Source organism: Laccaria bicolor, genomic scaffold (assembly GCF_000143565.1).
Source record: "Laccaria bicolor S238N-H82 LACBIscaffold_19 genomic scaffold, whole genome shotgun sequence".
Classification (NCBI taxonomy): Eukaryota; Fungi; Basidiomycota; class Agaricomycetes; order Agaricales; family Hydnangiaceae; genus Laccaria; species Laccaria bicolor.
In genome coordinates this window covers 434,175-448,410 of record NW_001889890.1, presented here as the reverse complement: position 1 = coordinate 448,410, position 14,236 = coordinate 434,175, and the positions used below count along the sequence as shown (strand labels likewise).

Genomic DNA, 14,236 nt, shown 5'->3' with positions numbered 1-14,236 from the left:
GAGAAAATGTAGAGGCCGCCGACGAGGAGAAAGTCGTTGGCGGCCTTTACATTCAGGTGAGGCAGATTCGTCCCACAATGGTCAGTTTTTTCCCTTGCGTTACGGAGTCTACAGCTGAACACTATGATATCGCAGTTATTGTCAAGTCTGGCCCCAGCATCAACAAGTTCAGTATCCGCGACGCACGGACAACCACTTTACTGTGAACCTCGAAGGCAAATGTGGGCTCACATTCTGCCACGAGAAGTGTTGTTTCCATCATTCGACACAAGTTGTAAGCCCAGATTATCGTTGCTCCTCCTCATTTCTCGTGAATAGATACGCTCAGTGGCATACATAGAAGCTGAATATGCCGGACTCGGAGGGCATGTCCCTCAACGAAGTCATCGTCAAAGAGGTGGTGCCCTAGCCCACGGAGTCAATAGTCACGGTACTAAACTCAACGTCTCTAGCCGTGCTGCGCAGCGTCGCTTTGCCACGAAGATGGCGAGATCAACTACAAGGACAAGTCGAAGAAGGCGATCGTCAAAGATGGCGTTGAAACCTTCTTTGTACCATGTACAAGAGTGTCAAGGAGGAACACGTGCCGAAGAGTAATTGAACACTGACTGAGACTAGCCAGGGGGATTATCCGCAGGAAGGGATTTGAACGCTCACCGATGATATGGACAGTGATCAAACAGCGATACGTTGGGCTGGATGACGATGTCTGTGGAGAATAGCGGATACGGATACTGAGTCTGAAAAATAAATTATGTAATCATCACCTGATCACTGCTCAGAGTTCGTTGGCAATGACTATCGTCTCGCTCAACCACGACGGCAACACGAGGGGGCTCAGATTCTGGATCGGTACCCGCTGAAAAACTGGGGAAACATTCTCCAACTTGTTTGAGAGCATCCGGGAACTCACAAGGCATGTAAGTCCCCAGATATTTCTTTCCTCGTGCCCTTGCTGATGCAACCAACATCTGAGCAGATCACGGTTTGTACAAGAATTCACGCCACCCATGTAGAATGGCTTTGGAAACCCCTCAGGTGCGTAAGTTATCTTTGTGATCTATTCATGATACATACTCACGTTCCTTCAATCAACTTATAGATTATCGTGGAACTCCCACATCTGTGGTTCCGCTGACTATTCCAACCTCCCCTGCCGACCATCGCATGCTTTCAGCAGCGAAAGCCGTACCCCCTGGCTCACCTTCCGCTTCCCACACACCCTCTATGGCTTACCCAAGCCCTCTTTCAGCCACCACCCCATCGGCTGCTTCACATACACCTCAAACAGCCTGTCTCGGACCTCGCGAGGTGGCTGTCTCATCCGCCAGCTCATCAACTGCTTTATACGCACCCACTACAGACCCTCCAACCTCAACAACAACACCGCCTCTTGCGGAACGTAAACGCGGTCACTCAAAAGGGAGCGTGAAGATCAAGTCAGCCCCCGTCTAAGACTCGGACAGCCTCCCAGAACTGGGTATAAGCAGAGGCTGAGGGCGTCGTTGGGTGAAAATGCAGCTCGGCGGCAAAGAGACCAAGAGGATGACCCCGGAAACAGGCTTCATCACCTGTTTCGGTTGACTTCGGAAAAATGGTAGGTTCGTTATATAAATATTTTTATTATCTTTACTAATCTACTCTTAGCTGGTCTCTGGAACACCTTCACGACATGAGGGTCCTTCTTTCAAGGCACCATGCCGCCAAAAGGTATGTATGGTACTGCCCTCCCCCTTATTTTAGTACCAGATGCACGGGTCACGTCAACCATCCGACACAAACCAGATGCTAATTGTCGTTGTCGTCATCGTAGTGAGTCCCCTGCCATCCCAGTTCTTCTCTGCCACCCACCTAACATGCCACCACCACCAGACAAACAACGGTGGCCATGGCCACGTCACCCCTCCCCAGCAACAACCGACCACCACGACGCGACAACACGACCATGCAACAACCATGGCAGAACAACAGCACACGACGAGACATGACCATTGTCGAACAAGCAGGGTCCACGTCAACCTCACAACCTACCACAAAAGAACCATGACGACGACACGATGACGAGGGACGATGAAGATGGCCTGGCACGTCAATGGACATGCCACGACATCCAGACTGTGACGATGCATGTCGTCGTCACCGTCCACATTAATCCAGGTGAGCAAGATGGTTTCTCTCCCCCACCTTTTCTCATGAGAAGCAGGGGGCACATCGGCGACGTGCCCTGCTTTCATCATAGTCATTTAGTTATTTGTTACTGTGTTTCTATGTGTAGAATACCTTCTCAATGATCATTTTTTTTTGAACTGTCCTTCAATTTTACAAAAAAAATGTGCAGGGATTGAACATAGGGAGGAACGGGTCTAATGCTTGTTCTATCTTATCAGAGATCTGACTGTACCTTTGTGTAATCTAAGCGAGTATCCAGCTTATATAACACGAAATAAATCTAAAAGGAGGAAACAAACCCTGATGATCTCACAAAACTAAGCAAGTATCCAGTATCCCGATTTACCCTGCTTTCCTACAGCTCGCAAACACCCCAGGACACACTGCCGCAGCTCAGTGAGGTGTTCTGCAGGTTGCTTGCTTGTGTTGTTGCACGCCGTGTTGATATTGTGAGGTTTGGGTCCTCCCTTCCTCCTCTTCCCTTTTTCTTTTTTCTTTTTCTTTTTTTTTTTTTTTAGCCCACAAACACCGGTATCCGGCCATACGTTGCACTTCCAAATAAGAGTTCCGTGGGTGGCTTGCAGTTTTCTCGGGATGAATCAAAGATAAGCCAGAAATTTGGGCAGATGGTGTAATGGTAACACTCCAAAATCTGGGTGGTCCCGACCTGGATTTTGGAGATGGAGGTTCGAATCCTTCTCTGCGCATTCCACTAAAATTTCCTTTTGCTTCTTCTCCGTGCAAGAACGACGGGGGTCCGGGACAAAATGTATAACAGGCAAACCCCTCTGAAATTTGGGTAGTAGATGGTGTAATGGACAAGATTACCACGTTGTCTTCTCGATGTACCAAATAACGCCCTTTTAATCTACAGGTCTTGCTTGTCCACTTTCGTTCGTCAAATTCTCCTCCTTCCTCGTCATCAAACCTACTGCCTTCATCGATAAACTAGGCGTCCATTTCGTGGATTCGTGATTCATTATTTCAGCTCGTCTTGCTCCGTTTATTTCTCCTCTTCACACATCTGACTTGCTTGTTATGAAGGTTCTATACACACTGGTATGACGTTTCCGACCTCCGTAGTCGCGTATCTCCTTGATGCAGCTTAAAGCGCATAGTATCTGCTTACAGCACGTTTCAAGAGATACGGCGATTGCAGATAGAGCATATGCGCGTCGAAAAAGCGAGTTGCTTACAGTACTAAATGGTGAAGGTGCAGCGCAACCCGCAGTGCTCGCTCCAATGCGTACACGCGCCCACGCGCCCAGGCTGTAGGACTTCAATTTCCTCAGGCTTCATGCCCAACATAACAACCTTATCCAACCTCCCCGGTTCAAATTCATCCTCAATCTCAACAGGGACACCCCAATGTCCCCAAGTATCTCCTCCATCACGCCCATGCAGCGCAACCCACGCATCAACCAGCTCATGGTCATCGATGAGCTGATGATCCCTCGGGTAAACTGCGTTGAAGTCACCTGCGATGATAGCGCCGCTGCATCCGGGCTCGCGCAGGAGCCGAGCTAGTACGTCCATCTGATCCATACGCCTGGCCTGTGAGTCGAAGGGGCCGAGGTGGACGTTGAGGAGACGGAAGATTGAGCGGGGCAAAGATGGGGAGACGATATTCACGCAGAGCGCGTCCCTGTTGTACCTGCTAGACAACTCCGTGCGGAAGACGCTGTCGAGCACCATCTTTGAACTTTCCTCGCCAGCGAGCAACGGAGAGCCGAAACGTTTGTTGGAGAGCAACGTCATAGTCGCGAATGGTACGCCCCCCTTGAAAGACGTGTCGTCCTCAGCGTCCGTCGTTAGGAAGCTCGAGCGTATTCTGGGGTTGCTGAGGAGAACATGCCGGATGCTTGACGTGACTTCTTGGAGATTTGGGTCCTTTCAAAATGCGGTCGAGAATGAGCTCGGAGCGTGTGACGTGCCTTGAAAGGGAGGCCTGGATATTCCAAGATGTGAGGGAGAGTGTCTGCTTACCGAGGGCGTGGGTGTCTGTTGGGCGAGAAGAAGGCCTTTGGGTGGTTGGGTCGCGCAAAGGTATGGCTGCCCAACGACTGCTCGCGTGGTCGAAGGCAGAAAGAGCACGTCGGTTTCTGCTTCCGTTGAAGAACATTGATGATTGGGGTGCGCTGGGGACGGTAGGAACGCGGGAGTTCCATGTTAGTTCGTTCCCGCCCCTTTCCGTTTTGAGACAAGAGGCGCTTCACGCTTCATATACAGACGGTCACCGGTCTACTTCACGCTCCCCCGCCAATTCAATCACGCACGTGATGAAACGCATCTCAGAACCAACAACAGACCGGAGCTCTGAAATTTCTGAAAACCGGAGCTCTGAAAAATCCAGAATTGACGCTGTAGATCAGAATGGCGAATTCTGAGTCGCTTACAGAAGATCACAAACTCAGGAGCCGTACCACTAATAATTTTAGTAAGCTGAGCACGCAACCCCGCTTCTGTGCCACTGATTATTCATCCCACCTAGATGCAAAAAAATGTATAAATTCCCTGCTCCTTCTCTTTCCCCTACCCCAAATCCCAAGGCTACAATACATCAGCAACAATGACGCTAACACACGCAACTTCAACACTCGCAACCCTATCCTACTTCGTCCCACCACCCACCGGCGAAAAAGCATACCAGCACATCAACGCCGACCCACTCACAGGCGAACGGGAGGCGAACTATACCCGCGCCGATTACGCCGTCGTCATCGAGAACTTGAGAGGTAAAGAAGGCGAAGGGGAAGAAGCGACACTTGACACGGCTGGTTTTCAGCTTTTCAACCGCCCTGCAAAGTATACGACGTTCGATAACGGGGACGAGGAGATAGTCAAGGAATATTATCCTGAGAGTATCGAGTTGATCAAAGAGCTGACTGGGGCTAGTCGTGTCGTTCTTTTCGATCACAGTACGTCTTTCCTCCCCCCCCCGTCCCATATTCCCAAGCTAACACACACACAGCCATCCGCCGCCGCCGCCCCGGCGAAACAGACGACACCCCCTCCAAACGCCAACCCGTCTCCCAAGTCCACGTCGACCAAACAACCTCCGCCTCCATCGCCCGCGTCCACCGACACCTCCCCCCTTCAGACGCCGCAGACCTCCTTAAACGCCGGTTCCAAATCATAAACCTCTGGCGACCCATCTCCCACCCTGCTTTAGACTGGCCTTTGGGTTTATGCGATTATAGGAGCGTGGATAAGGAGAAGGACGTGGTGCCTGTGACGTTGGTGTACCCCGATAGAGAGGGCGAGACGTTGGGTGTTAAGTTTAATCCTGGTCATAGGTGGACGTATTTTAGAGGGATGACGCCGGATGAGTTGGTTTTGATAAAGTGGTAAGTCGGTTGCTGTTTTTTTTTTGGAGTGGAAGGTGATGAAAGTGTTGGCAGTTTTGATTCGGTGCAAGATGGGAGTGTAGCGGTGTTCACTCCGCATACGGGTTTCGAAGACCCTACTACGCCAAAGGACGCTCCGCCCCGAGAGTCGATTGAGCTTCGGGCTTTGGTGTTTTATGATTGAGCTTCGTGCTTGGTTTATCATTGAACGAATGCGCGACGGACAGAAGGACGATTGATTTGTACTTAGCAAATTTGCAATGTAAAAGTAACTTGAAATGGGTGAAGATGTGACTTCCTGAGCTTCAAGGCCTTACGCGTACGTGTGGATTGAACGCCAACGCGATTAAATTACCCTCACACTCCAAATACAAAGTCAGATTGCGAATGAATGCCTCTACAAATCAACTCCTCAGTAAAAGTAACACGACAACTTGATAAATTATTTGGAATAAAACAAGAACAAAAAACAGCGCACTCTACTTCACTCTAACCAAAACCCCTTCCTCCCCCCACTACAAGCACACACTAAGTCAACGAAAACCCACCAAAATCCAAAAAGGCCTCCTCCAACGACATCTTCCTAACCACAAGCGCCTCAACGATCAACCTCGTCTCACCCTTCACGTTCTCCGCCTTTCCCCCGTTCGTCGCGGAGCCAGCCCCAGAAGAGGTGGTGGGAAAGACGCTGGAGAGGGCTGGGACGTTCAAGAACGATTCGCCGCCTGGGGTGGCGGGGAAGGTGGAGAAGGAGGAGAAGGAGGTGGTGGTTGTTGGTGGGGCGAAGACGTCGTCGTCGTCCTCCGCATCTTCGTCTTCTTGTATTTCTAATGAGATGTCGATGGATGAGATGATAGAGGAGACCTCGAGAGTGGTGTCGTCAGAAGGAACGGTCAAGGTAGCGGGCTCCTCAATGGTGACGTGCATCTGCTCCAGACCGTGTACGATGGTAGACGAGTCCAAGTCAACGGCGGCGGCAGGACCAGTGGCGACGCTCTGTGCCGCAAACGCAGTCAACGCCCTCCTCTTCTCCTCCCTCTTCCTGTCCCTTGCTTGTCTTCGATTATGAGCCTTGTTGCGCTCCATCGCGTCCCCATTCCCATCCCCATTCACACTCCCCTCGTCCCCATTAAACGACATCAAATGCTTCGGCTTCTTCACCTTCTTATTCTTCCCCCCAGCATTACCAGCGATGTGTAGATGGCTGTGGACTCCGGTACGTACAGGCCTGGGCTTGAATACCGAAGCGATCTCTAGGTCGATTGCATACCGAGGTTGGGAGGTAGGCTCGTCCAAATCCGATTCAAAGTCCATTGCGAATAGAGCGTCGCGCTCCAAGACAACAGTGGCCGAAAGATCATCGCCATCCGTATCAGAAGGCGACTCAGTCTCAGTCTCCGTCTCGGTCTGCACCGTCGAACTCCCCGTATCCGTATCCTCATCCTCCACCTTGCCCTTCCCCCTCCTCTTCCCCTCCCTTCTCGCCACCAACTCCACCATCCCAACCGGGACCTCAATCTCCTTAACAACAACCACACTCGCGCCAATCTCACCCGCCATCATCTCAAGCGTCTCCAAGCTCCTTTCAAGGTCCTCCCTAGGCAGTCCAATCAAGTCCCCGGAATCGGATACGCCTAGTTCGTAGTAGGCTTGACCGCCGCCTTCGAGTAGCCGCCATTTGAGTTGCGTGACGAGGCGGGCGAAGCGGGCGGGGGAGGGAGAGAGAAGTTGGAGTTTGTATTCGACGTTGCCGTCGTCTGATTCGGGGACTAGGCGCGGGATTGGGAGAGAGGGGGAGGGGAGGTCGGAGGAGAGTGGGGAGGGTGTGTGTGGGCGCGTCGAGGTGCCCCATGAAGATGGCTTTGGAGAAGGGGGAAGGGAGATGAGGGAGTCCCATGGGCTTGGGACGCGGGGGCTTTCGGACTCGGATTCACCGAACATTTTTGTAAAATTTTTTTTATGTGTTACAGTATAAGAGTTTGAACTTGGATTGGAGGGCGTTGTTGTGTATTCGAACGATCATTGTTTGATGTGTGTATACGTCTTGTCAATTGGTGGGTTAGAGGGAATACATGGTAAAGCCGGGGAATTTAAACCATTTTGTGGGGGAGGTTGGAGTCAGGATGACAAGGATGGACGAACGTTCAGAGTCACTCTTATATTTTTACTCACGATCCACGGGACCAATAATGTCAATTCAGAACAACTTCCACGAAGCGAGGGATTTCCATGCACGTTTCCTCGGTTTCATAGCCTACGCTATCATGGTTAGAGTCGAGGCAGCAACTTGATATGGCCTTTGACCGTTTTTGCTCAATGCCAGGAGTCCAGTCTAGCTTGTAATCAACATCGACTTTGCGTTGAGGAGTGACACTATCATTATCCGGCGAAGCCTAGGCCATCCCGAGAGCCAGTTCACCATACCTGTGGCTCACCAAGCAAGAATGGGTGTGTGGCCCTTTGCGTTGCTCACGAGGTCTGGACTTGTTATCGACGGGGTGGAACCTGGATTCGGAACACTCGCAGTCAGGAATTCGTTCGTTTGGACGAGCACATTCTGCTCGGATTAACCCCATCCTCTCGGTGTCTGGCATCAGTTCGTCTACCTAACAAATTACCATTTCATTCATAGTAAAGCGGCGGGATGCGAGCGAATATTTTTCAACTGGCCCAAATTCTTCATCATTCAGAAGATCAAAAAAACTGGCAGTATGATCATTTCCAGAGTCACTCTTACGGCGTGGCGGACATGCACTGGTCGTCGATCTCTTCTTTTGTGTCTCTACAGCCTCGCTCAAGCATACGACGGTCACTACCATTACTCGGAAGATATAAACGATGTTGCTGGGAAAGTTGACGTACTGCCAGTGGGACAGGGCCGCTCTGAGTCGTCGCGCTCCTTTGAAACCTGACGAAGGCTCTTTGGAGACTTTGCGAAGTAGGGCCCAATCATTGCCGACGACTTGGATGAGGCGGTTCGTCACAGTCAGGAAGCATTGAAAACTCTCAGATAAATCTGATCAAAACGCCCACGTTGAGATTCTCGTTACCCTCGCCAACATCCTTTCTGAATGTATACACAATCCAATCCGAAGGACATCATAGATCTGGATCAAAATATTCAATATTATCGTGAAGCCATCGGATCTGACTCTAAGGATGGTCCAGGTTCTGCTTTATGCAGTAGCCTTGCTTCCGCGATATATATCCGGTGCCAGGATGCGATCGCCCATTACCAAAATACTTTATTGACATGCCCTATAGATCCATTCTCCGAGCTTGAGCCATCACGAGTAGGACGTTATGGTCGTTCATCTCAAATTCTGAAATAAGCTTTTACAGTGTGCGCAATATCCGTCTTTTTCTCAATTTCGCGCAACCCGCCGCTGTACTTTATAGTAGTGCTAGCGTTTCTATCACTAGCCCGGTTGAAAAGGCTCTGGACTCAGGTCGACGCTCACAAAAAGGGGGCACAAAAATAAGTGGGGTTTGATTGTCCGCGACTGTAGAACCGTAGGACCTCTCATGATTTCTTGATTCAAAAAAAAAGAGACTGAGCAAGTTGTGCCTAGCAGGACCTGTGAAAGTCATGTCAAATGGCTGATCCCAAAATCTCCAAATCTGGTGATTTTTGTCCGCACAGAATCCAGATGTTCGAAATTTTTGTCCGCACACTACATCAGGCCTATTACTAGGCAGTATTCCATTTTTTTTCGCTGCACAGGGCTCCCAGGGCCGTAAGAATGTAAGGGAATTGATGTAAAGCACTTCATACTTAATTACCTACTGATTCTCGTCATCTGTATCCTTCCTCACCGACGGCCAACGCAATAATCGCCTTCTTGATATCTGGGTGGCGATTATTCAACACTTTGAATATGTCATGGTCTTCATGAATATTGAACTGTTGTTAGTGGTGCTGGGGGAATGACAGAGGGTGCAAAGAAACTGGGCAAACATCAGCAAAGCAAATCTTCGCGTATGGAGAGTGTGTCCCTGAAATTCAGCGCTGTTGACTAATTTTTGTCCGGACTGGATCAGGCCATTGAAATTTGGGCCGTTTTTGTCCGCACATCTGCCTACATTCTGCCTCATGTATTTGCGGGAAATTTCCAAATTTTTGTCCGCACAGGGATCAGCCACCTAACATGACTTTCACAGGTCCTTGCCTAGCCCGCAAGCGCGCTAACTTCCGGTGTACATATACGCCTCATGTCTGGTCTGGCCCGGGGAAGAACGGAAAATTTTAGTTACGAAAAATAGATTAACCCTGACTCACATTGACACTCACTCCGTCCAAAAAGTGTTGATGTGGTGCGCGGGACGTGCCTAATGTCTATGAATTTGCAGCCCCTTGAAACTTTCATAACTTGTTGAGCTCCAGCCTCATCTCGACGTCTGCTCTGGCAACTGGTCGGGTTCAAAAGGAAACAAAGGAGAGGCCGCCATAAGGGTTGTTAACGCCAAATGCTGAAATTCAACTTCAAGGGCACTCAGAAAACATAGGACCGTGGCTAGGACTGACCTATGGGAGTCTCCCCTTGTGTAACGGCATCTAGATCGCGGTTATAAAAGAAAGACCCGGCACTCGCAACTCTGCTAACTCCATGTCTAGAACTTGAAGAATGGGTGACTTCCCGTAACATAAATCTACATAAACGAGTAAATCTCACCCTTATCGGAGTTTGAAATGAGTACCCTGGCTTGCGATTTAATCAAGCAAATAAACCGTAATGCCAACTGATTAGATTTATTCACCTGACATGAATAAACTTACTTCCCTCTCATCTGAGCTGTTTTGAGGACACACAGGCCCATGGATGGGTGTATTATAGTTGATGCTCAATCATATCAGCCAGAAAGTAGGACACATAATAAATGAAGCCAAGAAAATGTCAACTTGAGCTGAACATGCTGTGGTTCTGTGAGTTATGTGCTGAGAAGATTGTTTGTGGAAGGAAAAACAGCTTCGGAGAGGAAATTTTGGAACAAGAGGACGTTAGCACTACTAATAAACTCTGTAATGGCTTCAAATTATAACGAGAGAGCAGACTGCCCTCAGCCGTAGGAGAGTAGAGAGGGATGAGGTAGAGCTGACTAAGCTAGGTGGGAAGAAAACGTACCCAGGAAGGAAAGGTGTCATGATGGCAGGGTTGATTCCAGCGTTTGAAATCTATTCGAGGGGTCTGTACCCTCTGAATAGATTAAGGTTTATAACTGGGTGCCAACCAGGGCCTCCATCAAAGTCGAACCCTTACAAGACTCGGCATCCCGGCAAAAGACCCTAGATCTCGTCGATTTATTTAAATCTCGCGAATTTGTGTTACGGGAAGTCACCCAATGGATGATCGAATCTTCAAAAAATACTGCAAGCTGAGCCTGACTCACGTTGACCGTTGACGCTCAGCGCCATTCAGCAAGAGCGCTGATATTATGTGCGTGATGTTCCTAATTTTCATAACTTCACGACTCCTTGAAACTTTTTGAGCTCGAACCTCGTTTCGACGCCTGTCAGTGTCAAAGCAACCCTCGCAACCAGTCAAAAAAAGACCTTCGCTGTTGAGGTCAAACCAGTGTTGGCCGTGACCATGCTTGCCATGTAGGCCATATCCATGTTTTCGTGGGAATCCACTGGTTATGCCACATCCCATGAACGTGGGCATGGTTTTCCCACCCTCGGCGCTGGTCGGCAATATCGGCGATACACTCAGATCACTGGGATCATGTGAGATAGCAATCCTTTTTTGGAAAAACGGAAAGTTTTAAGGTGTTTGCGCCGCCAAATACTTTCTTTTTGTTTCTCCCCCAACACACGACCTTTTTGCTTAAATTTTAGCATAGTCCGAATCAGTTCGACGAGCCCGAAAACCTTGTGCATAGTCAAAGCCAACAGGAAATGTTTCTGGGACAGTATTCAGTATATGACAATTCTATGACTTTCCACATATTGTACAAGAACTACGGGGTCTATCAGGATGCAAATTGGATTGTTAGAATCTACAAGAAAATCGACGGGTCCTCAAAAATGAATTGGACCACTAAATGGGGCACAGCGTCCGAAATCCTGTTTGTGATCCAACAACACATCTCTTCTTTCCAGCATACATTCTGGCCCGTCTCAACGCCGAAAAGAGTCTCAATCGCTAAATATACATGCTGGGCAGTCGTCAGAACTGCTACTCGCCATTTGTAATATGTACAGTAGAAGTTCTCATAGTGCATGATCTACGCATGCATAATTCTCATTAAGCATCACATTTGTGCTCTTCCCGCGTTGGTTAGTCTTGGGTTTCGCATATCACATAATGCATAACATTTTGAGAGCAAATATGCACTATGGGATAGAATATTTTGGTGGTATCTAGGCAACATTGACAATAATCTAAGTGATCACTTTCTAGAAAATTCGAGACAAGTCCTCTATCTCAGGGAGACCACACTGGAGTGCTATCTAATCAATATTTTGCTAGAAATTTCGCTGTCATTACGTGTCGAGTAAGGAGGAATGGGAGGTTATTGTTCTCAAACGCGCCGCTTCATTTCCCCAGCCATAGACTTCTTCACATGCCTGTTGATCGCAACACATCCGAGCGGAAACGGAAGCCCCGCACTGAGCACGCGCCATACAAACCACGTCAGCCCGAAGTCGTTGTTGACAGGTGGCGAGGACGAAATTGTTGACCAGGTTAACCACGAGATGGCACTTAAGAGGGGTGAGATTGAGGAGATCGAGTCTGATGACGAGGAGGAGGATGAACAGGAGGAGGATATTGGAATAGGCGAGTTAAGGAGTTTATGTGAGAAAGTGGAACGCCTCTCCCTTAAATATGGAGACTCCGAGACCTGCCTAGACCTCTCTCGAAGTCTGAGGCAGTTTCGAATCCAGTTGAGGAGGGTGGAGACAGCGAAGGCGAGGCAGACGTCGCTGAACGAGTGGTTCAGCAGCAGAGAGTCACACTAGAGTCACACGATATGTCACTGTCACGTTTTGTTACACCTATCTACACTGGCATAAATCTAATAATGCATCGGAAATTGGCCCTTCCCGGCGTTATGCATTATGAGAACTTCTACTGTATCCTCTGCTATTCTACCTATCTGCTTGATATTTCGACCTTCCCATCACTCATTTCCATAAACGGCCAAAACCATGCCCACACATGGGCATGGTTACCCACGTTTTCGTGGATATGTGTGAACCACGTGGATATCCACTGGTTTGGCCAACACTGGGTCAAACTCTGCTGCTCAATTTAGAAGGGCACGCAGAAAACCTAGGACCACAGAACCGACCTATGAGAGTTCGTCCGTTTATCATGGTATCTAGATCGATATCGTATGTGAGTAACCAAGAACGGTTGATAGCGGACTCGGGGCTGCGCTCCCAGCTTATTTTTTGTGGATGAACGTGCCTGTCCAGGCCTGTGCCTGGATTATGTTTGAAACCTTCGAGCTTTATGCAGTCGTGTTCCTTGCCAACGCTTGAAAGAAGTCCTCACACGCTGTTCCGAGTCGGGTAGACGTGTTCGTGAAGATTGAGTTGAGAGATGAACATTGAATGATTTTGCACTATAAGACTTGGAGCGACCTCTTGGCTCCTCTTGGCGTTGTCATTGCTCAGGCGGCGACCTTTTCTGCATCGCACGTGGGAGTGTAAGTTTCGCAGAGACATGACATATCGCGTCAGCAAGTCCATTTGTTTGTCTTGATATTTCATTTCGGCGGCGCCTCAAAGGTAGTTCTATTGTCTTCGAAGGTTTGAAGCGTTATCTGCGTGGTCGAGACTATGACAGGTTGTCGGATTCGTACGAGTTGTGGGTGCTGCATTCTCCGTGACCATGGTTGTGTTTAACATGAGAACGTGACACTGACTTTCGTCCATTGAACTAGATGCTACTAGATGGGAATAAATGGCCACAGGCGCCACATCCGTACCCGTATGTCAAAAAACCCGTGTCCGTTGTGAGATGTCATGTTGCTTACAAGGATTCAGAGAGATCATTTGTTGAAAGGTAGGCTTTTGCTGTACGCCTTTGAGCTCCGTATGATCAGAATTTCATTGGTCAAAAATACAGACGTACCTTGTGCCCCTCACTCCGAGTCGTCAGAGGTCGAAGCGCATCATGACAGTGCTACGCGCAATAGTGCCGCCCAAAACGTCTGGCTCTGAGTTACGTTCAGTTCGTCAGTGAAGCGATAAGTGCACAAGATCTTGAGATCGTCGTAAAGACACATCAATCTTTGCAACCCTCAGTACCAAATTCTGTGCCGTTCCGGTCTGGAAAACAAGCTCTACTCGCCCTGATTTTCGGTGCAGGGGTAGCGAGGTCAGGTGTCGAATGCTCGTCATAGTAAAAATAGGACACTGATGATCTTCGATTCTTCGACCAGGTATTGGTTAGGGTTATGTTGAAGTACGTAGTCCCAGATAACAGTGATAATTCCTCGTGTGGTAGCGTGGGTCTCGTGTCGGTTATAGATAGCTCACATCGGCTAGGAATAGTTGATATAACACGTTCTGGCGGAGATTCCGATATCTGCGTGCGCCCAGTTGAAAGGAACAAATGCCACGTGACTTTGCTGTGCACAACTTCAAATGTTCCGTCGTCAGCTCTGCCAAGGCACCATTTAGTTGTGAGCCTAGTATCGCCGCGATTCCTCGTTTCTCTCCTTCAAATTCACACACAAACGGCTGCCTGAAAGACCCTCAACAACATCTC

General features: G+C 49.0%; 4 protein-coding genes across 4 annotated transcripts; 2 read left to right on the top strand and 2 right to left on the bottom strand.

Annotated features, from left to right (window-relative positions):
- Positions 1–1,017: 1,017 nt before the first annotated feature.
- On the top strand, positions 1,018–2,367 carry LACBIDRAFT_329001 (uncharacterized protein; the record flags this gene model as incomplete). The annotated part of the gene is made up of 6 exons (XM_001883139.1): positions 1,018–1,042; positions 1,103–1,428; positions 1,648–1,710; positions 1,744–1,812; positions 2,007–2,157; positions 2,339–2,367. 6 exons carry the CDS (start codon positions 1,018–1,020, stop codon positions 2,365–2,367), a joined length of 663 nt encoding a protein of 220 aa, XP_001883174.1.
- A 907-nt stretch (positions 2,368–3,274) lies between these two features.
- LACBIDRAFT_329000 (uncharacterized protein) lies at positions 3,275–4,337 on the bottom strand (the record flags this gene model as incomplete). Its single annotated transcript, XM_001883020.1, has 4 exons — positions 3,275–3,290; positions 3,366–3,369; positions 3,420–4,000; positions 4,156–4,337. 4 exons carry the CDS (start codon positions 4,335–4,337, stop codon positions 3,275–3,277), a joined length of 783 nt encoding a protein of 260 aa, XP_001883055.1.
- A 1,668-nt stretch (positions 4,338–6,005) lies between these two features.
- Positions 6,006–7,457, bottom strand: LACBIDRAFT_294698 (uncharacterized protein; the record flags this gene model as incomplete). Its single annotated transcript, XM_001883019.1, has 2 exons — positions 6,006–6,031; positions 6,065–7,457. The coding sequence occupies 2 exons, from the start codon at positions 7,455–7,457 to the stop codon at positions 6,006–6,008; spliced, it is 1,419 nt and encodes a 472-aa protein (XP_001883054.1).
- A 3,671-nt stretch (positions 7,458–11,128) lies between these two features.
- Positions 11,129–12,477, top strand: LACBIDRAFT_328997 (uncharacterized protein; the record flags this gene model as incomplete). The annotated part of the gene is made up of 5 exons (XM_001883138.1): positions 11,129–11,241; positions 11,358–11,582; positions 11,617–11,705; positions 11,767–11,793; positions 12,071–12,477. 5 exons carry the CDS (start codon positions 11,129–11,131, stop codon positions 12,475–12,477), a joined length of 861 nt encoding a protein of 286 aa, XP_001883173.1.
- Positions 12,478–14,236: the final 1,759 nt, after the last annotated feature.